We start from the raw sequence: 24791 nt of genomic DNA, 5'->3' as shown, positions 1-24791 counted from the left end.
TGCATGTCAACGTATATGCATATACTTAATCCCAGAAGTGGTTGTCATGTGTGTTATGGTGCATGTCAACATATATGCATATACATAACTCCAGAGTGGTTTGTCATGTATGTTATGGTCCTTGTCAACATGTCTGCATATATATAACCTTCTTCAGTCATAAGCCTCTGCCTGTCTTTTTTATGTACGTTTTATTACCCACAGAAGTTAATGTGATGATTTGCACAGAGCAACCAGTTTAAAAATATGTGATAAATGAAAAGAGTGTAACTCTTCAAAATAATAAATGCAGTCTTGTTGCCAATGTGGAAATAATTTGATAAAATCCTAGAATCTTAGCATTAAAAGGACTTTAAAGGCAATTTATCCCATCTTCCTTTCTTATAGTTGATAGGAAGCCTATATTTACACATGACTTTTCAAATTCAATGTTGGATGGATTTGTTTGTGATAAAGTCCTTGCTTTATTGAGCAAACATCTGCCTCCCTATAATTTTCATCCATTCATTTAACTATTGCTATCTGAAAATACACAGTAAATCCACTCTGTCTTCCACATGACTGCTCTTCAAAGACTTGGAGGCATTGATTATGCACCAGCCTTATCTCACAGGTCCTTGCTCTGTAGGTCCTTCCCCAGCAGGTCCTTCTGCAATAGGCATGGCCTTTGCCACACTGGTTGTTCCCAGATCTTTCACTTCTTGTGTTGTGCTCCTTCAAAAGGATTCTCACCTTCTCCTGAAAGGAATGTGCCTTCTCATGAAGCAGTGTTAATTCAGACCCTACATCCATCTCCCACATTGCAGAGTTGGTCATCAAGAGAGCCACTTTTTTTGACTCTCCTAATGCATTTTGCAAAGCAATTCATTTTCATTACATCTAAGCTGTTTTGGTTACAAATTCACTTGTGGTCCTTATTTTATACTGTTTATAACAATTGTATTCCCAGTCACAAGGACCCATTTCCATACTTCTTGTAGGTGAATATGCCTAATATCCATGAAGTATGGCTTGCTTTCTTCAGTGATGTCTAAAATTAAAGGTTTATTTAAAACCACATCCAATAATTGTACTTTGAGTTCATTTCTCAAGGAATAATTACATTTTAATATTACCTATCAATTATTTGTTTTGCAAAGGATTTTTGTCAGTGACTTCTATAGGTATGACATTTTCAATAGTTCACATTACATTACATTTTCTTCTTGTAATTTTCCCATGACAACTTCAGGGTTGAAAAATATAAACCACAAGAAGAGCATGACCAGGGCCAGTGCTATGGTATTTTAGGCTAAGCCTCTGCCTGTTGTGCTGGTTTGAGTCCCTGTTGTTCCACTTCGGATCCATCTCTCTGCTTATAGCCTGGGAAAGCAGTGGAAGATGGTTCAAGTGCTTGGGCCCCTGCACCCATATGGAAGATTCAGAAGAAGCTCCTGGCTCCTGGCTTCAGGTTGGCCCAGCTCCAGCCATTGCTGCCATTTGCAGAGTGAACCAGAGAATAGACGACTTTTCTCTTGTCTTTTTCTCTCTGTCTGTAACTCTGCCTCTCAATAAAATCTTTAAAAAGAAAAAAGAAGAAGAAGGAGAAAATGACCTAAAAAATGGTGGTTTGTTGTTCAAAATAGCAGTTGTGGAAGAATCTTCAACAATACGTGAGACTTTGTAAAGACTATCTTATATGAAGGATAATAAAATTCCCCTTCCCTTTGAATGAGACCTGATGACCTCATTAGGTCTGATACTTAGTGACTAGGAACTTATGTCCCCATAGTTTCCCATTACCATTTTCATTTGGTTAAGTAAAAACTAGGCTTGCCTAGTGTCCACAGAATGCTCAAAGAAGGACATCCAGCACCAGTTCCCTCAGAATGGCCATAAGGCCCCAGGTTGCCCATGGATGATGAAGGAAAGATCCTCTTCATGCTTTCTCTCTCTCTTTTTTAAAAGATTGATTTATTTATTTGAAAGTCAGAGTTACACAGAAAGAGAAGGAGAGGCAGAGAGAGAGAGTCTTCCATCTGCTGGTTCACTCCCCAATTGGCTGCAATGGCTGGAGCTATTCCGATCCAAAGCCAGGAGCCAGGAGCTTTTTCCGGGTCTCCCGCTCAGGGGCAGGGGCCCAAGGACTTGGGCCATCTTCTACTGCTTTCCCAGGCTATAGCAGAGAGCTGGATTGGAAGTGGAGCAGCTGGGACTCCAAGTGGCACCCATATGGGATGCCAGCACTACAGGCAGTGGCTTTACCTGCTACACCACAGTGCCAGCCCCCTCATGCTTTCTCTTAAAACCATGAAGGTATGCATTGGCTTTGGCTTCTTAGAACCATTTTCAAGTACAAGTGTAATTGAATAACCTAGTTTCCTAGAAACTGTTGTGATTGTAGACACTTAGCACCACATTTGCTATGCTCTAGTAGATGAAAACATCATCATAGCAATGATTTATGTTTTGTGATACAAATTTCAAAAATTGGCCCTTTTCTTATTTTTAATTGGTAAATAAATTGTATATGTGGTATATAATATGATATTTTGAAATATACAAATAGACACTATGGAATGGTCAAATGGTTAACATATGCATTACCTCACATACTTGTCTTTTTTTTTTTAATATGGTGAGAACTCTTGAAATCTTCTGTACTCTTTTAGTGATGTTCAAGTGTCATGATTTTTAAGTATACAATATACCATTATTAACTATAGTCATTTTTTAAAGATTTATTTATTTATTTGAAAGGCAGATTTACACAGGCAGAGGCAGAGAGAGAGAGGTCTTCCATCCGCTGGTTCACTCCCCAGACGGCCGCAATGGCTGGAGTTGCGCCAATCCGAAGCCAGGAGCCTGGAGCTTCTTCTGGGTCTCCCGTGTGTCTGCAGAGGCCTAAGGACTTGGGCCATCTCCTCCTGCTTTCTCAAGCCATAGCAGAGAGCTGGATTGGAAGTGGAGCAGCTGGGACTCGCACCAGTGCCCATATTGTGTGCCAGCACTGCAGGCAGCAGCTTTACCTGCTGCTCCAGAGCACCCGCCAGTCATGTTGTGCAATAAATCTCTTCAACTTTTTCCTCCAACCTGACTGAAATTGTGTATCCCTTGATCAATATCTCTTCATTTTCCCCACTACCTGTGTCTGATAACCACTATTTTTTTAACCTTTATTTATTTATTTGAAAGCCAGAGTCACACAGAGAGGGGAGACACAGAGATCCATCTTCCATCCTCTGGTTCACTCCCCAGGTGGCCACAATGGCTGAGGCCGATGCAGGCTGAAGCCAGGAGTTGGGAGCTTCATCCGGGTCTCACACTTGGGCAGCAGAGACCTTCTTCCACTGCTTTTCCCAGGCCATTAGCCTGGAACTGGATTGGAAGTGGAGCAGCTAGTACTCAAGTCAGTGCCTGTATGGGATGCTGGTATCACAGGTGGAGGCTTCACCCGCTCTGTCATAATGCCAGGCCCTAACCACTATCCTACTCTACTTCTCTCTGAGCTTGACTTTTTAAATTCTGCAAATAAGTGAAATTGCATGCTATTTGTCTTTCTGTCCTTGCTGTTTTTACTTAACATAGTATCCTCTCAGTTCATCCACATTGAGCAAATGGCAGGATTTGCTTTTTGATGCTGAATAATATTTACCTGTGCTTGTATACCACATTTTCTTGGTCCCTTCAGCCACTGAGGGACATTTGGGTTAATTCTGTGTCTTGACTATTGTGAATAATGTTGCAGTGACCATGGGAGTGCAGGTGTCTCTTGGACGTAACAGACTTCATTTCCTTTGGATATTTGCCCAGGAGTGGGCTTGGTGGATCACGTGATAATGCTAATTTTAATGTTTTGAGAATTTTTCTACAATATTCCATAATGACAACACTAATGGACATTTCAACCAGTAGTTACAGGGGTTCCCTTTTCTCCATGTTCTTAGCAACACTTATCATTTGTCTTTAAAAGCAACATTACTAAAAAAAGGAAAATGAAATGAAAGTTACTATATATTTTGAAATTTTTACTTATTTATTTTCTTTTTTAAAAAAAAATATTTATTTATTTATTTGAGAGTTAGAGTTACTGACAGAGAGAAGGAAAGACAGAGAGAGAGGTCTTCCATCATCTGGATAACTCCCCAAAGGACTGTAACGGATGGAACTGGGCCTATCAGAAGCCAGGAGCCAGGGGCTTCTTCTGGGTCTCCCACACAGGTGCAGGAGACCAAGGACTTGGGCCATCTTCTACTGCTTTCCTAGGCAACAGCAGAGAGCAAGATCAGAAGAGAGGCAGCCTGGACTGGAACCGGCTCCCATATGGGATGCTGGCACTGCAGGTGGAGGCTTAGCTCACTGTGCCACAACGCCAGCCTCTACTTATTTATTTGCAGTTGTCAGGTAATAATTATGTATTTTGTGGGGTCCAGTGTGATGCTTTCTCCCACTGTGTGATGAACTCAAGATGCTAAGATCACTGTTGCAGCAGGAGTTAGATGATCAGCCCATGGAGACTCCGGTGGATGCAGGTTGAAAAGAAAGGAATCCTAGCATTTTTAGACCTATTAAAAAAACCTGGATGTCATGTTTGTTAGACGCCTAACATTTTTTTTTTTTTTTTGACAGGCAGAGTGGATAGTGAGAGAGAGAGACAGAAAGAAAGGTCTTCCTTTTTGCCATTGGTTCACCCTCCAGTGGCCGCTGCGGCCGGCGCATCGCGCTGATCCGAAGCCAGGAGCCAGGTGCTTCTCCTGGTCTCCCATGTGGGTGCAGGGCCCAAGGACTTGGGCCATCCTCCACTGCACTCCCGGGCCATAGCAGAGAGCTGACCTGGAAGGGGGGCAACCGGGATAGAATCCGGTGCCCCAACCGGGACTAGAACCCGGTGTGCCGGCGCCGCAAGGCGGAGGATTAGCCTAGTGAGCCACGGCGCTGGCCAACGCCTAACATTTTTAAATGAGTATGGTTTACCAGGCCCTCTCATATGTATGACTTCTCTCAATTGTCAAAACAGCCACAGGAGTTATATGTTACTGTAGCTTTTCTTTCAGGAGCAAATAAATTGGAAAATGTGCTTAAAACCAACTTTGAGAGAGGCTTGGTACTTAGTAAAGGCTCCAGATCTGGAACTTCCTGCTTACTGCCCAAGGGCAGATGGCTCGGGGTGGCAGAACCAGGACTCTTCTGCTTTTCCCTGCTAAAGGACAATTTCGGGAACGCCAGCCCCTCCCAGTCTTCTTGGCTCAGAGCTGACTTCAACCTCTACTCCTTCTCCCCAGCCATCCTTATCCCCCTGGCAGCCACGGTCACTTTTCTACAAAAATCCCATCAGCACCTCCCTCCAGCCCACTGTTAAGAATTGAAGCATGGCCGGCGCCGCGGCTCACTTGGCTAATCCTTAGCCTGTGGTGCCGGCACCCAGGGTTCTAGTCCCGGTCAGGGTGCCAGGTTCTGTCCCGGTTGCTCCTCTTTCAGTCCAGCTCTCTGCTGTGGCCCGGGAAGGCAGTGGAGGATGGCCCAAGTGCTTGGGCCCTGCACCCGCATGGGAGACCAGGAGGAAGCACCTGGTTCCTGGCTTCGGATTGGCGCAGCGCACCGGCTGTGGCAGCCGTTTTGGGGGGTGAACCAACGGAAAAGGAAGACCTTTCTTTCTGTCTCTCTCTCACTGTCTGACTGCTTGTCAAAAAAAAAAAAAAAAGAATTGAAGCTCACTTGGCTGACAGGCCTGCAAGAGTGAGGCCCCCGAGGGCAACAAGCTGGCCTTTTTTTCTCCTACACCACTAAGTTCTGCAGACTTTTAATTTTCAGTTTATTTTTGTGTTCAGATCTAACTTTTACCATAAGATAGAAGTTGAAGGCCTTATTTTGAGAAAATTTGATATATCAAATTCTTATCTTCCGAATATAGCAGGTAATTTTGAGGCTATTTATATATATATATTTGAAAGTTCCTTTATACTGAGAGTTTGGTCATACTTTAAGCATGTAATTGATCATTAAATATGTAACAGAGAAGACAATTATACTGTGTCAATTAAAATTGATGATGCCTGCATCCTCCTTTACCCCACCCACCACATCCAATTATTTGTAAGTAAAATATGAATTTTGAAATTGTGAGTAATAGATTTTTATATTATATAATGTCTTTTCAGACATCTCCATTGTGTTAAGTAAACTATTTACAGCTAAATCATAAAGACTATTTTCCCATGTGTTATTGTTGTATGTCAGAAAGAGGTCTAGTAACGACATGAAACAGGGAAAGAATTTAACTATGGTAAAATGCTGATTTTACCAACAATTTTCATCTCCAGTCCTTTGCATTCTTTCTCAGCAGTCTGACTGGAACAATTTAGACATACTGAAGATTTTTCTTATTTTCTTTTTCTTTTTCTCCCATTGGCCTCTAGTCATGGTGCTTCCCCTTAAATATGTTTGCCATATGTGGGGAATGTTGCAGACCTTCTCTTCTGGAAGCTTGTATGTGTGTGTGTGTGTGAGAGAGAGTGTGTGGGGGGGGGGGGGGTGGAGAGGGAGAGAACCTTCCTGTGTGGTGTGTGTTTGACAGAGGCTTCCATCCTGATGCCCAGGTCCTTGGCCTTCCACCTCCAGCAGGCCAGCAGGTGTGAGTACGGTTCCTGTCTGAGTTCCACAGCTGTCTCTAAGGCACAGGTCTCCCCATCCTTTCTGTGCAAGTTAATCAGCCTGCAGATGGGAGCTAAAAAGTGGGGGACTGGCTTTCTGCCACAGCCAAGAGAAAAGGAAGGCTTGGACCAGCAGACGTTGTGTTACAGAGGAACCGAAACAGTCCAGGGAAGAGTCGAGGGAGAAGGGAATTTGTGACTTTGGGATATGGCCTCATTCTCTAATTGAGTTATGTTTTGTTTCCCAGGAAACTAAAATGAGTAATAATAGTAAATAGGAGAGGACAGTGGGGGAACCCACTTCTGAATGAAGGTCAAGGAACTAAGTAGGTGGATCCTGGCTTGCTGTATGCAAACAGAAGTCATACCTGACCCATTGTCCCTTCTCTTAGAGGTGTAAAGCCAAAGTCTAAAATTGGACATAGAGTCTCGTGTTTTCATTTCTCCTGACAATTCTGGAAGCAGATGTGAGCATGTGTTTATGTCCATTGAACTCTCAAGGGTGTTTAGCTACCAACAACAGGTGCACATTCAGCTCATGATAGAAAGAGGGCCAGCAAACATCCGAATAGATTAACTGACTTCCAAAGTTCCTAGGGGGGAGATAAGGCTCTAAATGTCCTGTGGCATAAATAATAAGCAAAAGTTGGGAAAATAAGTATATAATCAAACTCTTCATGGATTTCTTTCTAGAGTTTCCACTAGGAGCATATCCTTTATTATATCCTAAACGCCCTAAATGTTGTAAGTTTTACCATTCACATATAGATCTTATAAATAACAATTTTATTTACAATATGAGGTGCAAAAAACTCATGGTTGTGAGGGGTGGGCATTTGGCACAGCAGTTGGGACACCCTTGGGCTGCCTCAGCCCATATCAGGGTGCCCGCTCTGAGTCCCAGCTCTGCTCCCAGGGCCAGCTGACGCTCACCCAAGGAGAGGGCAGGTGTTGCCTCAAGTACTTGAGCCCCTGACTCTCACGTGTGAGACCAGACTGAGGATAGGAGATCTCTGTCTGTCTCTGTTTCTTAAACCATTTATTATTTTTTAAAGTTTATGGAAAATGCAGTTAGAAGATGAGTTTAGTGTGGTGCAAAAAATACTGAAATTTCTGAATAATTTTTTCATAATATGCATTTTTCATGAATTTTTCTGAGAGCCCTCATATTATTAAAAGCCACATTGGTTTAATATCACCATAGTTCTCATCAGGAAAGTCCTTAAGTATTGAGAATCTATATAACATATAGTGAGATATATATATGTTTTCTAAAATTGTTTCTCTAAAATTTTTGCTGGAAAGCTGAAATTTTACCATTACCAACACCTTCTTTGTGTCTTTTGCTTTGAAATGCTTTTCCTCCCTTATTTCCACATGATGAATTTTGCTGGAGGCTACTACTTTGTTAATCTTTTTAGAAAACAAACTTCTGGTTTCATGAGGCTGTCTACTGTATCTTTGTTTTCTATCTCATTACTTTCATTTTCTTCTCCCTTCTATATTCTTTGAAATTACTTCATTCTTTTCTTAACTTTTTGAGTGGACCTCATTAATTTTCAACTATTCTTCTTTACTAATTAAACATTGAATATCATAAATCCCCTTCTATGTACAGGTTTACTGGCATCCACAAAGTTGTGGGGTGTGTGTGTGTGTCTTTCTCTCTCTCTTTCTGAAACTCTGCCTTTCAAATAAATAAATGAAACAAGAAAACAAACAAAAAACTATTCTTAGCCCAGGGGCTGAAGATAAGGAGTCCCAGGCAGATTTGAGCACAGCAGATTTGTAACCACTGTGTGGGGAGATTATATAGCCTCACCCATTGCCATGTTACTGACAGCACATCCCGTAGGAAACATCCCTTTCATTGGACATGTCCATGTGATTTGCTTTAGCCAATCAAAAGTGAGTAGGCGTGATGCACAGCATGTCCATGCACAATTTTCACTTGAAGTCTTTTTATCAGATGTTAGAGTAGCCACTCCTGCTCTCTTTGGGTTTCCATTTGCATGGACTATTTTCTTTCATTCTTTCATTCTCCATCTGTGTGCATCCTCAAAACCTAAGAGGGTCTTTGTGGTAGCATATAGTTGGAACCTGTTTTCTTTATCTACTCAATCACTCCCCCCCCCTTTTTTTTTTTAATAGAAGAGGTAGAGAGTGAGCAAGAGCATGCATGAGAGAGATACAGAGACTGAGACAAAGGCAGACAGAGCTCCCATCCATTGGTTCACTCCACAAATGCCCAGAATGGCCGGGACTGAGCCAGGCCAAAGCTGGGAGCCAGGAACTCAGTCCAGGTCTCCCACATAGGTTGTAGGCATCCAGCTAGTTAAGCCACAGTCTGCTGTCTGCTAGGGTTGCAGTGGCAGGAAGCTGGAATCTGAAGCAGAGCCAGTAACTAAATGCAGATAGGCCAAAATAGGACACTGCTGTGCCAAGCACCTGCTTCATTCTGTCTTTTGATTGGAGAATTTAATCCATTTCTGTTCAGGGTTATTACTGAGATGAGGACTTACTATGCTGGGGGGTTTTTTCCTGGTTGATTTGTGGATCCTTTGTTCCTTTCTTCTCTTACTCTGTTCTTTTGTGATTTGATAATTTACTATAGTGATAAACTTTAATTTCTTTTTGTTTATCATTTGTATATCTCCAGGCAGAATCTTTAAAAGCTATTCTGATTGTTCTAGCTCTTTTGCTCCTTTTCCTTTAGACACACGAATGGAGTGTTCCACGTAAGGACTCCTGCTTTAGTTTGTGTCCTGGAATGAGAAGATGTATAAATCAGAGTTATAGGCAATCTATAGGTGCCACTATGTAATGTGAATGAAAAGAAAACAATTTTTTAAGGTTTATTTATTTATTTGAAAGACACAGTTACAGAGAGAGAGATCTTACATCAGCTGATTCACTCCCCAAGTGGCTGCAACAGCCAGGGCTGTGCCAGGCTGAAGACAGGGGCCAGGAGCTTCTTCTGGTCTCTCACATGGGTGCAGGGGCCTAGGGACTTGGGCCATCCTCTGCTGCCTTCCCAGGTGCATCAACAGGGAGCTGAATTGGAAGTGGAGCAGGCGGGACTCTAACTGGTGCCCATATGGCATACTAGCACTGCAGGCCATAGCTTAACCCGCTGTACCAGAGTGCTGGTTCCAGGAAACAATATCTGTGAGCCACTATGTTTATTTGTTACCAAGTATAGTCTGTCAAAAGCTGATGAATATGATGCTGTGGATAAAGAGAAAAATGCATGCAAACACACACATTGTATAATAAGCAGTAGAATTACATAGAGGAAACTTAGAAGTCACTGATAGACACTACTAATTTGGCCTTGGAAGTATTCAACTTAGAAGAGGCAGGGGAAACTCCATTGGCAAACACACGTACTGACAGAGGTGGGCCAGTTGAAGATGTGAGAGTTGATCATTGATACAGAGTTCTTTAATTAAAATCAGATCCCCAAACAAGGTTCTTGTTAAGGGGTTTTGTCACGGGGATGATAAGAGTCTAATAAAAATAACTCAGCATGAAATTGCTAGTTTCTGAGAGGAAGCAATAAATGGAAATTTGTGAGTTTCCAAAGTTTTCCAAGTGTCCTGACTAAAACTTACAGAACCTGACTCCTGAGAAAATAACATTTATATGTGAAATAGTAAGACATTAAGGGACACCAAGAATATCTTTGGATTTGTTCAGGATTTACTGACTCAGCTAATTACTTAAATGCATTTGACACCTAGCAGCTATACCTTTTGGAATTGTGCAATCTTGCACTTTTTTTTATTAATTAAGCACTTTGGAATTTTTTTAGAAAATACAGAAAATGCAGAGAATGATATAACAAACATTCATGTGCCCAACATCGCGATGAATACTATTATCAATTTACCTTGTTTACTTTGACTTCATATATTAAATTTTTTTAAAAAAAAGATGGATGAAATTGAAGGTCCCTTTCCTCCTTTCTCTGTTTCTTGCTTTTGCCCCTCCTCCCTACTTCCCTTTTCTCTATCCCCCGGCATCTAGTGTCTTGGATTTAGTGTGTATCTGTCAGCTCATTTTATGTTTGTTTTCATGTTTAATTCCATGAAAAGAATATAATTTGTTTATGTGGTTTAAATTGTAATATTGTAGGGGCCAGCACTGTGGCATAGCAGGTAAAAGCTGCCGCCTGTAGTCCTGACATCTCATATGGGCATTGGGTTCAGGTCCTGGTTGCTCCATTTCTGATCCAATTCTCTGCTATGGCCAAACAAAAGATCTAAGTTAATGGGCGTATAGACAATGGCTATAAACAATAATTGAATGAAAAAATCAACATTTCACCCATATACAGTAAATTTTAAAGTAATCACAAATCATTGAAACTATAGTAGTAAAACATTCTTAACCACTGGTTTCACAAACGTACAAAACAAAGTTTTGCAAAACTATATTTGCAGCAATATTGATACACACACTGAAACACTCTGAGCAAAGTAAAGAGGCAACCAGCAGAATGGGAGAAAATATTTGCAATTATAAATCTGATAAAGGATTAATATCCAAGATATGTAAGGAGCTCCTGAAACATTTCTTCAAAGAATTCTCACAGGAGTTGAAACTTGACTCTATGAGTATAATCCTGAAGACAAAGCACAATCAAAACAGTAGCTACCAAAAGGTGGAAGTAGTCTAATCAAAGCCAGGAAAGACCACTCAAGGGCAGAAGTCATGGCACCAGTTTTTTGAGGATGCTAGAGGTATTTGTCTTGCTGACTTTCTGGAAGACCAAAGGACATAACAACTGCTTATTAAGAGAGTATTCTGAGAAAGTCAGCCAGAGCTTCAGCAGAACTCCCAACTGTCCCCGAGAGAGTTTCACTGAGAGTTCACCACCACAATGCTTCTGCTCATCCTTTTCATCAAACAAAGCCATTTTATCTAGAGTTTCAGCGGGAAAGCATTAAGCAGCCACCTTAGAATCCTTATTTGGTTCATTCTGACTGTGTTTCCCAATCTCAAAAAGAAAATCTTTAAAGTACATCCATTTCTCCTAAGTTAATAATATGAAAAAGACTGCATTGACATGGCTAAATTCCCAGGACCCTCAGTTCTTTAGGGATGGGCTAAGTGTCTGACATCATCACTTATAAAAGTTGTGTTGAATTTCATAGTGATATATTGAAAATTAAAGTTTGTATTTTTTATCTTTTAATTTTTGTGAATTTTTTTATTATTTTTTATTTTTATTTTTTTGACAGGCAGAGTTAGACAGTGAGAGAGAGAGAGACAGAGAGAAAGGTCTTTCTTTTTCTGTTGGTTACCCCCCAAGTGGCCACCGCGCTGCGCTGATCTGAAGCCAGGAGCCAGGTGCTTCTTCCTGGTCTCCCATGCCGGTGCAGGGCCCAAGCACTTGGGCCATCCTCCACTGCACTCCCGGGCCACAGCAGAGAGCTGGACTGGAAGAGGGGCAACCGGGACTGAATCCGGAGCCCCAACCGGGACTAGAACCCAGTGTGCCAGCACCGCAGGCGGAGGATTAGCCTAGTGAGGCGCAGCGCCGCTGGCCAATTTTTGTGAACATTTTGAAGTCCTTTGAATATATACAACTTCAGAAAGTTTCATGAAAAAAGGAATTAAAAGGTAAGTTTATTTGGGGCAGTGTTGCAGTACAATGGGTTAAGCTACTGCTTGCAACCCTAGCATCCCATATTAGAGCACTGGTTCAAGTACCAGCTACTCCACTTCTGATTGAGCTCCCTGCTAATGTGTGAGGGAAAGCAGCATAAGATGGTGCACGTACTTGGGCCTCTTCCACCTGTTGTGAGTGACCCAGACAGAGGTCTTGGATCCTGGCTTTGGCCTGGATATTGTGGCCATTTGGGGAGTAAACCAGTGGATGGAAGATGTATTTCTCGCTTGCCCTCTCTTTCTCTGTAACTCTGCCTTTCAAATAAATAAATAAATCTTGGGGGCGGGGGAAGGAAAAAATTATGTTTATTTTGATGCAAACTGTATTTTTAATCCATGCATTGGTCTTTGTGTGTAGCCTTCATTTTAAATAATTGTTAAAACACCATTGCCAAAAATATGTACAGAACTCCACAGAACAGAGACAGTACTTTGGCTAAAGCCTGATTGCTGACCATACTCGAGTTCTAAGTAGACACAAGGAACAAAAGGAAACCAGGGCGAGGGGGGGAAGATGTCTGTCTGAATCAAACTTCTCTTTGTCATCAGGGTATATCCGTGGTGGTCACAGATTGTGGGCTTCCAAAATAATTTGGAGGGTTCAAGTACAGCACAGGAATTCCACTTGTCTGCCTGACTACTCCCCTGGATGATGTACTGTAAGGTGAATGTCATACAAGTTTCTGGTCAGCCAAACCCATGCAGGATCTGAAAACAAGGATCGAGTTCTTCAGAAATCATTCCTATTAGTGGCAAAGTGGTAGATTCCCTTAAGCCAACCTCCGTCGTTTTCTACAATGTCAGGAGCTTCATTTGGCTGGCCGGTGGTGCTCACAGCAACTCTGCTAGAAGCCAGTTAGCACCTTTGGGCTCTGCACAGGCCTGCATGACCCAGATTAAATCTATTCTATTTAAGACAAAGAGATGAGATGAAATTGCCAAGGGAGTAAGTGTAAAAAAGAATAGAAGTAACGATAAAGGACTAAAACCTGGGGGTCAGCACTATTAAGGAAGGGAGAAGGGGAGGAGCCTGCAGAAGGACTTTGAGAGGAAAACCTGCTGAAATAGAGGTGGCAGTGGTGGTGGTGGCGACAGGGGCACATAATAATGTAGCATCCTGGGAAGCCAGTGAGGAATATATATTAAAGTGTCAAGTAAGGGGACAGCTTCACCTTAACCATTAGCAGTGATGACAGTGACAAGCAATCTTGGTGGAATAGAATTGCAAATGTGGTTGATATGGGTTTCATTGAGAATTAGGGGTGGGGGAAAAGTCTTATCAAACACACTGGGAACCCATTCTTACCAACCATGTTGCAAGGCTCTGAAATTGGATTTAAGTTGGGGACCAGAAATTCTTGTGTGGAATGATTTTTTTTCATTCTATTTTCTAATGTTCAAATTCTCTCTTTAGCTATATGTAGTTTAATATTAATCACATGACTCAATATTTCATAACTCAACTTTTACATTCATAAACTTTTGATATAAACTTTATGTTGTATAGAATAGTAAAGATCATAAGTGTATACAGCTTTGTCCATTTTCATAAACTAGCAGTCAGAATGCCCTTTATTTCTTTTTCTCATCACTGTCTCTTTCCACAAGAGAACCTGTCTTTAAATGTTATATAGATAGAGTTATTCAGTAAGTACTTTTCTCATCCAGTGTATGTCTGGCCTCTTTCATTCAGTATTATGTTTGTGAAATTCATTGATGTTGTGTGTAACGGTTCATTCACACTGTGATATTGTTCATTCATTCTGTGATATTCCATTGCCTGAGTATACCACAGTTTATCTGAGCGTTGTTCTGTTAGGGGGTATTTGGAATGATTAGAATTTTGGTTGTTTACAGCATGTTTTTTTCACATATATTTTGAGGAACAGATGTACATATTTCTGATGGATATATGTGTAGAAATGGAATACTTTGCATACCCACATTCCCACAGCAGTGTATAAGAGTTCTAATTACACAACATCCTTGCCATACTTGATACTGTTTGGTCTTTAACTTGAATTATTCTGAAGAATGCATTGTAGCATCACATTGTGCTTTAATTTGCATTTAATGGAAGTAATTTGCATTTCTCTGTTGATTAATGAGTATTTTCTGACATTATTTCGATATCTTATTTAGACCTAGTCATATTTTTGACTAATTTTCATAGGTTTGTCTGTTTTTGTTATCAATTTGTGGTAGTCTTTTATACCCCTATGTTCTGCATACCAATATATTCCATACAGGGATCACAACATCTTCTCTCACTTGATGATCTAACTTTTTACTCTTTAAGAGAAGTTCTTAATATTAGTTTCATTTAATTTATCAAAATTTTTTTTCTTTGTGTTCAGTGCTTTTTGGATCCTGCTAAAAATCCTTATTGACTAGAAGAAATTTTAAAATACAGTCAACCAATTTACTGTTTTGTTTTGGTTTTTTTTTTGCAAATTATAAAAATATATATTATTATTTAGGTAGAACATTTTAGTCTACAGTGAAGAATTGCCAGGTTCCCTAAGAGTATAGTTTGTGTATCACTTGTTCTCTTTCGTTTTCAAAAATATCTACAACACATCAGGCCTACATAACCCCATTTCAGAAGATCTTTTATTCCTTCCTGTCATACCCAGCAGTTGTTGAGTGTGTTTCTTACCCCGTTTGTCTCTAATTGCCTTAACTTATAATTCCAGAGACAACAGACTAACAGGAGTGGTATACTCAGGCAATGGAATATCACAGAATGAATGAACAATATCACAGCATGAATTCCTCACAAGATATAACCTTAGCTAGGTTTACTTCCCTTCTCTCCTGTTGGAGTGGAAGATGTTTTAGTCATCTATTGTTTGACCTGTATCGGGTACCATTCTGTTTCCAGCCTCAAGAATATTGTTCTTTTAACTGTCTTTTTGTCTTTACTTTCAGTGGCTCTCCTCCTGCTTAATAAACAGCCAATAGGATTGTCACAGCTTTTCAAAAAAGTGAAATTTTTGCTGTTATAAGCCTATCAGTTTTCCTATCTCTGTCCTTGTTTAAAATCAAGTGTCTCGGGGCCAGTGCTGTGGTAAAGCCGAGTAAAACTGCTGCCTGCAGCACTGGCATCCCGTATGGGTGCTGATTCAAGTCCGGACTGCTCGCTCCACTTTTGATCCAGCTTCCTGCTTATGTGCCCAGGAAAAGCAGCAACAGATTGCCAAGTTCCTTGGGACCCTACATTCGTGTGAGAGACCCTGATGAAGCTTCTGGCTCCTTGTTTCAGCCTGACCCAACCCTGGCTGTTGGGGTCATTTGGGGAATGAACCATCGGATGGATGGAAGATCTTTCTCTCTCTGTGCCTCAGCCTATCCTTCTCTGTAACTCTGACTTTCAAATAAAATAAATAAATCTTTAGGGGCTAGCACTGTGTCATAGTAGGTTAAACCTGCAGCACCAGTATCCCGTTTGAGTGCTGGTTCATGTCCTGGCTACTCTTCTGATCAAGCTCTCTGCAATCACCTGGGAAAGCAATAGAAGATGTCCAAGTGTGTGGACCCCTGCACCCACATAGGAGACCTGGAAGAAGCTTCTGGATCCTGGCTTCAGATTGGCCCAGCTCCACCTGTTGCAGCCAGTTGGGGAGAGAACCAGCGGATAGAAGACTTCTTTCTCGGTATCTCCTTCTCTCTGTCTGTAACTCTGCCTCTCAAATAAATAAATAAATTTAATATCCAGAATTTATGAGGAGCTCAAGAAATTCAACAACAACAACACAAATAATCTGGTTAAGAAATGGGCAAAGGACTTGAACATTTTTCAAGAGAGGAAATTCAGATGGCCAACAGACACTTGAGAAAATGTTCAGGATCACTAGCCATCAGGAAAATGCAAATCAAAACCACAATGAGGTTTCACCTCATTCCAGTTAGAATGGATCACATACAGAAATCAATAAACAATAAATACTGGTGAGGATGTGGGGAAAAAGGTACCCTGGTCCACTGGTGGTGGGAATGTAAACTGGTGCAGCCACTGTGGAAGACAGTATGGAGATACCTCAGAAATCTGAATATAGACCTACCATATGACCCAGCCATCTCACTCCTGGGAATTTACCCAAACCAAAAGAAATCAGCATATAAAAGAGTTATCTGTACCCCATGTGCATTGCAGCTCAATTCACAATAGCTAAGATATAGAATTATGAAATTATGCTATAGATACACTATGGAGTACTACTCAGCTGTAAAAAACAGAAAAGAAAGGATGAAAGGAAGGGAGGGAGGGAGGAAAGAAGAAAGAGAGGAAGGAAAGAAATCCTGTCTTTTGCAACAAAATGGACAAAACTGGAAACCATCATACTTGGTGAAATAAGCCAGTCCCAAAAAGATAGATATCATATGTTTTCCTGATCCAAGGTAACTAATAGAGTATCTGAAATGTAATGTATTGGAGTGAAATAGACATTGTGAGAGTCAATGATTGTTTACAGCCCTTGTCTTGTCCGTTGAGGAATAGTGTTTTTGTATTTTTTTTCTTTTCTTTTTCCGTCATACTATTTGCTGAAATCTTTTACTTAGTGTAGGGCTAACTATATGATCATTAAGTAAACAAAGTAGGTCTTTGTAAAAATTAAGAGGGAATGTGACAGGGAAAAGGTAGGGTTGGAGCCTGGGTGGGAAGGAGGGTAGTGGGGGAAATGTTACTATGTTCCTAAATCTGTGTATAGGAAATACATGAAACTTGTACAACTTAAATAAAATTTTTAAAAAAAGAGCAAGACAGGGGCCGGCGCTGTGGCTCACTTGGTTAATCCTCTGCCTGCGGCGCCGGTATCCCATATGGGCGCCGGTTCTGTCCTGGTTGCTCCTCTTCCAGTCCAGCTTTGTGCTGTGGCCCCGGAGGGTAGTGGAGGATGGCCCAAGTGCTTGGGCCCCTGCACCCACATGGGAGACCAGGAGAAAGCACCTGGCTCCTGGCTTCGGATCGGCGTAGTTTGGTGGTAGTGGCCATTTGGGGGGTGAACCAACGGAGGGAGGACCTTTTTCTCTGTCTCTCACTGTCTAATTATATCTGTCAAATAAATTTTTAAAAAAGGAGGAAGACAACCAATTAAAAAAGATAAATCTTTAAATAAAATCTTCTAAAAATTAAATAAACTTGAGTAGCTTACTATGTGATGAAATTGCGTAAAATGAAGTGCACCCACACAATGAGTACCTGGAAAACCAGTGAAGTCTAAGTAGGGTAAGTGAATTATATCAAAATCAGTTTCCCCGTTATTAAACTATAGTTATGCAAGTTGTTGCCTTTGGGGAAACCAGATGAAGAGTACACAGGATCTCTCTGTTTTATTTCTTACTACTATGTAAATTGTAAATTGTAAATTACTACTATGTAAATGTAAATTGACCATTATCTCAAAATAAAAGGTTAAAACAAAAGTCTTTCTAAAATTTACCTGTGATGCTAATAACCACCATTTATTGAGTGCTTCCTAAGTGCTAGGTACTGTTCTAAGCACTGTCAGGTGGATGCTGTTGTTACCCTGGTTTTATAGGTCACAAAATTGAAGCACTGAGAGGTGAAGTTGCTTCCTTGGAGTCACCCAGCTGTCAGGTGGCATCATTAGCCTGCAGACCCAGGCAGCCTCACTCTAAAGATAGAGCTCTTAACCACTCTGCTGTGCTTCTTCATGTCTTTCATACTTTCTCTCCTCCTGATCTGTCTTTAGCTCATTGTAACTTGGCTTCTATCCCATTCTGCTCCCTGGAAACTGCTTTTGGCTAGATCACCAGCAGGTCAGTTGCCAAACATAATGCTCCTGTTCTTTGTGCAGCCTTCTTGTTATCCACACAACTCAACAGCTATTTATTGAGCACACACGGTGTGCGGTGTGCTCGGCTGTTGTAAGGCAGTGAACAAGAAGGTGAGAGTGTTGTGGGTGAGGAATGTGCATGTCTCATTATAATTAACGGTTGGAAATCTTTAGTGCTCGGGCAGGCATTTGGCACAGCAGTTAAGTTGGCGCTTGTGGTGTGCGCATTCTGTATCAGAGTGCCTAGATTCTAGGCCCAGCACAGCTTTCAATTCCTGCTTCCTGCTAGTGCACACTCAGAGGCAGCAGTGAATGATTTGGTAGTTGGATCCCTGCCACCCACCTAGAAGACTGAGATTGCATTGAGGCTCCTGGCTTTGGACTGACCCAGCTTCACCTCAGCTATTGCAAGCAGGTAGAAGATCTCTGCATTCTGCTCTCTCTCTCTCTCTCTCTCTCTCTTTCCCTCTCTCCCTCTCTCCCTCTCCTCCCTCTTTCTCTCTGCCTTTCAAATAAAATGAAAATATATAAATAAATAAATTTTAAAAAGAAATCTTCAGCTCTTGTCTGTTTATCATGGCTGAATTGAGGGTGGTCAATAAGGAACTGTATTGTTCCATGCCTTTGTTTTTCTGTGGGTTCACAACATAAGGAAATATTATATTCAATGCCGTTTTTTATTCTTTCCCCAAATAGAAATTAGAACCTTTCCAAGCAATCATTGTGAATACAAATAAAGAGAACCAGACTCTAAAGTATACTATTCTTCTTACAACTATTAAAGATGAATTGTGAAAAATTCATTGCTTTTGTTCTTTTTCCTGCTGTCTTGTATGAGGATAGTTTGAATTAATTTGATACTCCCTGTTTTGGAAACACCAGGAAGATCTCTGTAAGACTATTAAGTAAATCCCATTCTGTATGTCCAAATAAAAAGCTACTCCAAGGAAAATACTTGACTTCATGGAGGCGTGATGATGGCTTTTACACATCACCAAAGCTAAGCACTGGAACCAGAGCTGAAGGCAAGAAGTCACCTGATCATTCCACACACCTATGCTTTTTTCTGCTTTCATTGCCTAGCCCCCAATTTAGTAAGGACAAAAAAAAAAATCTCTCCTACTTCTTCATGCTCTTATTTTATTGGTCCCAATGGGAATGTGTTTTGCTTGATGATTAGAAGCAACCCTAATCCTCTTGCTTACATCCTGGGTTCCCAGTTTGGGCTGATAGCTGTTTATTTGTTGAGGCAGTTAGAAATTTGCATGGACAGTGCTGTCAGGGTCACTATCCTCAATGAAGCCCAAATACCTCGTGGAGAAAGATGATAAATGCAGCCCAGAGATTTGCAAAACTGTGAAAACGATTCCTTGTCAAGCATGTGAAAAACAATGCTTTCATTTCTATAATTTGAGAGTAAAATTGAGAAACTGTCTTATACCAGATGGAGATTCTTTGATAATAAAATAGACCTGGGCTGATTTGGCTTTGTTTCTTTGCGTTCCTTTTGCAAGACTCAGGAAGAACACATTGGAGCCACTTTTCAGAATTGGCAACAGTCTTGGCTTTTCAAGGAAATCATATGGACACAAAAAAGCCACAGTGGATGAAGGGCTCAGAATCCCCACAGTCCACAAATAGGATGCATAGGGCTTCAATTCTAGGTCATCACTTAGAATGTGGCCTGGGCCCAAGAGTCATCACAGCTGTTGCCAGATGTGGTTACTTGATTAAATTTGGTTAAAACAAAAACAAATGGAAGAAAGTTTATATTTTCTCGTTGGCATGACCTCTTCTTAAAAAAAGAAATGAAAGTAGAGGAGGAGGAATTAAAAACCAAAAGTGACCTTTGGAGCAAGCATTGTGGCACACTGGATTAAGCCTCTGCTTGGGATGCCCACAGCCCATATTGAAGTGCTGGTTCAAGTCCAACTGCTCTATGCTGCTGATCCAACTTCCTGCTAATGCACTTGGGGAGGCAGTGCATGATGGCCCGAGTACTTGGATCCCTGCCATCCACGTGGGAGACCTGAGTGGAGTTCTGGGCTCCTGGTTTCGGCCTGGCCTATCCCTGGCTACTGCAGCCATCTAGGGTATGAACCAAAGGATGGAAGATCTGTGTCTTTCCTCCTTTCTCTGTCACATTGCCTTTCAAATAAATTAATCTTTTTTAAAAATGCTCTTTTGGATGATGGGATGACAAAATGAACCCTAAATCATTCTAGATCTAAATAATTCAATATTTAATTTTAAGCTCCACTTTTTAAAAAAAATTATTTGACAGGTAGAGTTATAGACAGTGAGAGAGACAGAGAGAAAGGTCTTCCCTCCATTGGGAAGGTCTTCCCTCCCCAAATGGCCACCTTGGCTGTCGCTGCGCCAATCCGAAGCCAGGTGCCAGGTGCCCCCTCCCGGTCTCCCACATAGGTGCAGGGGCCCAAGTGTTTGGGCCATCCTCCACTGCCCTCCCAGGCCACAGCAGAGGGCTGGACTGGAAGAGGAACAACTGGGACTAGAACCCAGAGCCCATATGGGTCGCTGGTGCTGCAGGTGGAGGATTTACCAAGTGAGCCATGGCACCAGCCCCAAGCTCCACATTTTTCTCTACTACCATTGACAAGTGAAGTATTATAACTGTAAGTTATCTAGAGAGTTCTTGAAACCTGTGTGTGTGAGTGTGTGAGTGAGTGTGTGTTTGTGTGCATGTATGTGTCTTTTTAGTAAGTGTGGCTTTTTAAGAACAGCTGTCTCGGCTGGCACCGTGGCTTAACAGGCTAATCCTCTGCCTTGCGGCGCCGGCACACCGGGTTCTAGTCCCAGTTGGGGTGCCAGATTCTATCCCGGTTGCCCCTCTTCCAGGCCAGCTCTCTGCTATGGCCCGGGAAGGCAGTGGAGGATGACCCAAGTCCTTGGGCCCTGCACCCGCATTGGAGACCAGGAGAAGCGCCTGGCTCCTGGCTTCGGATCAGTGCGATGCGCTGGCCGCAGCGGCCATTGGAGAGTGAACCAACGGCAAAAAAGGAAGACCTTTCTCTCTGTCTCTCTCTCTCTCTATTCACTCTGCCTGTCAAACAAAAAAAAAAAAAAAAAAAAAAAAAGAACAGCTGTCTCAGGACATAATGGGACTCTCTCACTGGAGATGCTGAAGCAGAGTCTGGCCACCTCATTGCTAGAGGTGCGTAGGGGAGGATTTCAACACTCAGTTAGTTGTTCCATCAGTGGGCTTTTATGATTTCTTAATCTAAGACTCTGTGAATCAGAACTAAGCCACCTTTCCCTGTCATTCTTTTGATAATCTTGACTTGAGGTATTTTCAGCCATTTAAGAAAATACCCATTTTCTGTAATAGTTTTGTCTTACATGTAAGAACATGTTGGTCCCTTTTGTTAAGGTTCTACTTGATGTCTTTAGGTGTCTGAGCACACACAACTAAGTTGGATCCTTACCTGCATGGTCAGATTACCTCGATTACAACATTTGCACCAGTGGAAGGTAAGTACCAGTGAGCTGATTAATAAACAGAAAGAATGCTGTTTTCCCTTTTGATTTATTTTCTGTTAGGCTGTGGGAATCCTGTTTTTTATCCTTCCACTCTCCTCTCCAACCCCTGCCCTGCTACCCCTCATGGTTGGAATAGCATCTTGTTGTTTTTTCTTTTCTTTTCTTTTTTTTTTTTTTAAAGATTTATTTACTTACTTGAAAGTCAGAGTTACAGAGAGAGAAAGAGAGAGAGAGAGAGGTCTTCCATCCAATGGTTCACTCCCCAATTGGCTGCAATGGCTGGAACTGCACCAATCCGAAGCCAGGAGCCAAGAGCTTCTTCCAGGTCTCCAACCTGAGTGTAGGGGCCCAAGGACTTGGGCCATCTTCTACTGCTTTCTCAGGCCATAGCAGAGAGCTGGATTGGAAGTGGAACAGCCGGGTCTCAAACCCATGCACATATGGGACCCAGTGCTTCAGGCCAGGGTGTTAACCCACTGCAACACAGCTTTTCTGCCTCAGGGTATTAAACAAAAAGTAAAAGGGATTTCCAAAATTCCTTTCCATGTAAAAAAAAAAATCCTGTTGAGGGGCCTGCCATTGCCTGCAATGCCGGCATTCCAGATAGGCACCAGTTCGAGTCCTGGCTGTTCCACTTCCAATCCAGTTTTCTGCTATGGCCTGGGAAAGCAGTAGAAAATGGCCCAAGTCCTTGGGGCCCTGTACCCACATGGGAGACCTGGAGGAAGCTCCTGGCTCCTGGCTTCAGATCGGCACAGCTCTGGCCATTGCAGCCAGTTGGGGAGTGAACCAGCTGATGGAAGACCTCTCTCTCTCTGCCTCTCCTTTCTCTGTGTAATTCTGACTTTCAGATAAATAAATAAATCTTTAAAAAAAAAAAAAGTCCTGTTGAATCAGACTTACCTTTGGATAGACTTAGTAATAAGGATTTTGAACCTGCCGCATTATAATTAACAAATAAGTCACAATTTCTGGTTTACTGGGCCTTGCAGCTGCCTCCCATCCCAGTTGGAATTAGCTGGCAGTAAGGAAAGAACGTTTTCATTGTGGGGAGAAGAGACAACATTTTATTTAACATTTAAACAAGTTCAGTCCAGGCAGCAGTTCAAACCCACAGAAAAATTAAAACTGTACTTTCTCTAAGAAATTGAGCTGAGAAAGATAAATTGGATAATTCATAGTACTTTACTTCCATTTATTTTTGCAATTGGATAACCCAAGGGTAGGTGGCCCCAAACTATGTCAACACTAATTCAGTTTTGGGCTTCTTTCAAGCATATTTTCAGGGCCATTGGTTTCCACGCAATTTGGTCTTCAGAAGCCTTCACGTGGAGCAGAAAGAAATAGAGCTTTAAACTGGCAGTGCCCAAATGCTGTGTTCTGAATCCGGGTGACCCAGCAAAATTGCTATTCTGGGATCAGGAGGCAGGAGCTTTCCTGATTAAATCATAAGGGTTGCACTCTCATGGGTGGGACTAGAGCCTTTATGTAAGAGACCAAAGAGAACTCCCAGAGCTAGAAGGTGCAGTTGATGAAGCAAGAAGAGTGACCTACTAGCCCCTGAACTTTGACCTCATTGTAGACTTTTCAGCTTCCAGAAATGTGAGAAAGAAATTTTGCTGTTTATAAACCACCCAGGCTGTGACGGTTTGTTATGGGAGCTCAGACAAACCAACACTAGATAAATAAAACATCATTGGTAATGCTAAGGACTCATTACCTGCCTGAAATTAGAAACAAAAATTTGTAATATTCTCTACCATATTTTTTTGTTTTAGGCAAGACTTTCACATTTTATCAGAATACCTCTGCCATTAAATTTAATGCTGTAAATTCGTGTTTATAGGAACTGAATACTAATATCAAGTGAACTGTTCCCACTTTAAAACAGATTGGAAGGTTTTCCTGATAGCACATTATCAGCAAACACAATGATTATTCTGGAGAAGCCGTTCCACTACTCCACAATTTCTTCTTTGTGGGAAAAGCAGGGACTTCAAATCCCATTCCTATCTTAGGGCATGTGATTGCTTCCTCCAGTCATTCTTGAAGCGACACATACTAATGCTACGTCTGTGAGCTTGTGCCATACTGGGTGCTGGAGAGACAGTGGTCAACAGCCCCTTCTTGAGGCTGTGGTCTGCTTGGGGAGAGACATTCTAAAAAGTCATGAGAAAGTGTGCAAAGTGCTCTGAGGGCAGAATTCCAGAGCTAGGGAAGAATCTGATAAGACCACCTAGCAAGATTTTTATTGGGACAGTGAGGCGTAGAACGGTGAATTGGAAGGACGGGGCCAGGGTTGCTGGGAGGATAATGAATAACAGATATGTAAGGCATCTGAGGCACAAAGTAGGCACTCAATAAATATTAATGTCCTCCATATCTCCCCTCTTCCCTCATAATTTCAAGGTCCAGCATGCTAATATAAAAAGTCTGTAAATCTAATGCAGTAGCAAATTTTAAAAATTGGTTCTTTTTCCATTTGCTATATCCAAATTAAGTTTTCACTGCCTTTACCCAGTGTGAACCGAAAATTAGCCTTTACCATGGACACTGCAATCAGGGGATGTATTGAAGCAGTTAGATGTTCAAGCTTCCCAATTTCCTTTGAATAGCCTATAGAATTAGTTGCTGTAAGTTAGAAACTACTTGAGATATAACCAGAAAATTTAAGTTTGTGACTAAATTATGGAATATTGAAATTAAGATGGTTAAAGCCAGAAGCTTTTGTTTTGCAGATACATCCTTAAAGGGTGTGACTGCACACTGGTGGAGGAAGACTGATTTATGGACCAATGAACTTGGTCCTCAGAATCACACAAGTATGCAATCCAGTCGGTCCATGCTGAAATAATTGGACTTGAGAGAAGTGGATTCACATTTATTGACTGAATAAGATTTGTCCATACACTAAAATATCTGCTTATTGTTTTTCAAGAGATGGGATACCTAGGCTTTGGAACTGCATATAATATTCCCTTCTAATAAGTAACTCTACTCAGAAAGCCAAATTACAAGCTAGCAATGTTCAACTGCAGTAAGAAGTTTATATTATTAGGGTTCATGTTAGTGGCCACACTAGTAGTTTATAGTCAACACATATTGCTCACCAGTTCTTCAGTATTTCTAATATCACCTCTGGTGTTTCTATCAACTTCTCCATTAAGAAATTATTTAGGGGGTG

The 24791-nt window shown here is 41.5% G+C and overlaps 1 protein-coding gene across 4 annotated transcripts in view; it reads left to right on the top strand.

Moving 5' to 3' along the window:
• WARS2 (tryptophanyl tRNA synthetase 2, mitochondrial) overlaps nt 1-24791 on the top strand; it is a 90765-nt gene that overhangs the window by 52537 nt on the left and 13437 nt on the right. For 3 of the 4 annotated variants that reach the window (XM_062192064.1, XM_062192063.1, XM_062192066.1), the window contains one exon: nt 21518-21598. The exons of the other annotated variant lie outside the window; for it this stretch is intronic. In XM_062192064.1, coding sequence (XP_062048048.1) covers nt 21518-21598 — 81 coding nt within the window. The remainder of the gene's footprint in view (nt 1-21517; nt 21599-24791) is intronic. 4 annotated transcript variants of the gene reach the window in all.

The sequence above is a fragment of the Lepus europaeus genome, chromosome 5 (genome assembly GCF_033115175.1).
Source record: "Lepus europaeus isolate LE1 chromosome 5, mLepTim1.pri, whole genome shotgun sequence".
NCBI classification, from domain to species: Eukaryota; Metazoa; Chordata; class Mammalia; order Lagomorpha; family Leporidae; genus Lepus; species Lepus europaeus.
Note: the sequence above shows the minus strand (reverse complement) of the source record. Positions and strands in the feature narration are given on the sequence as shown.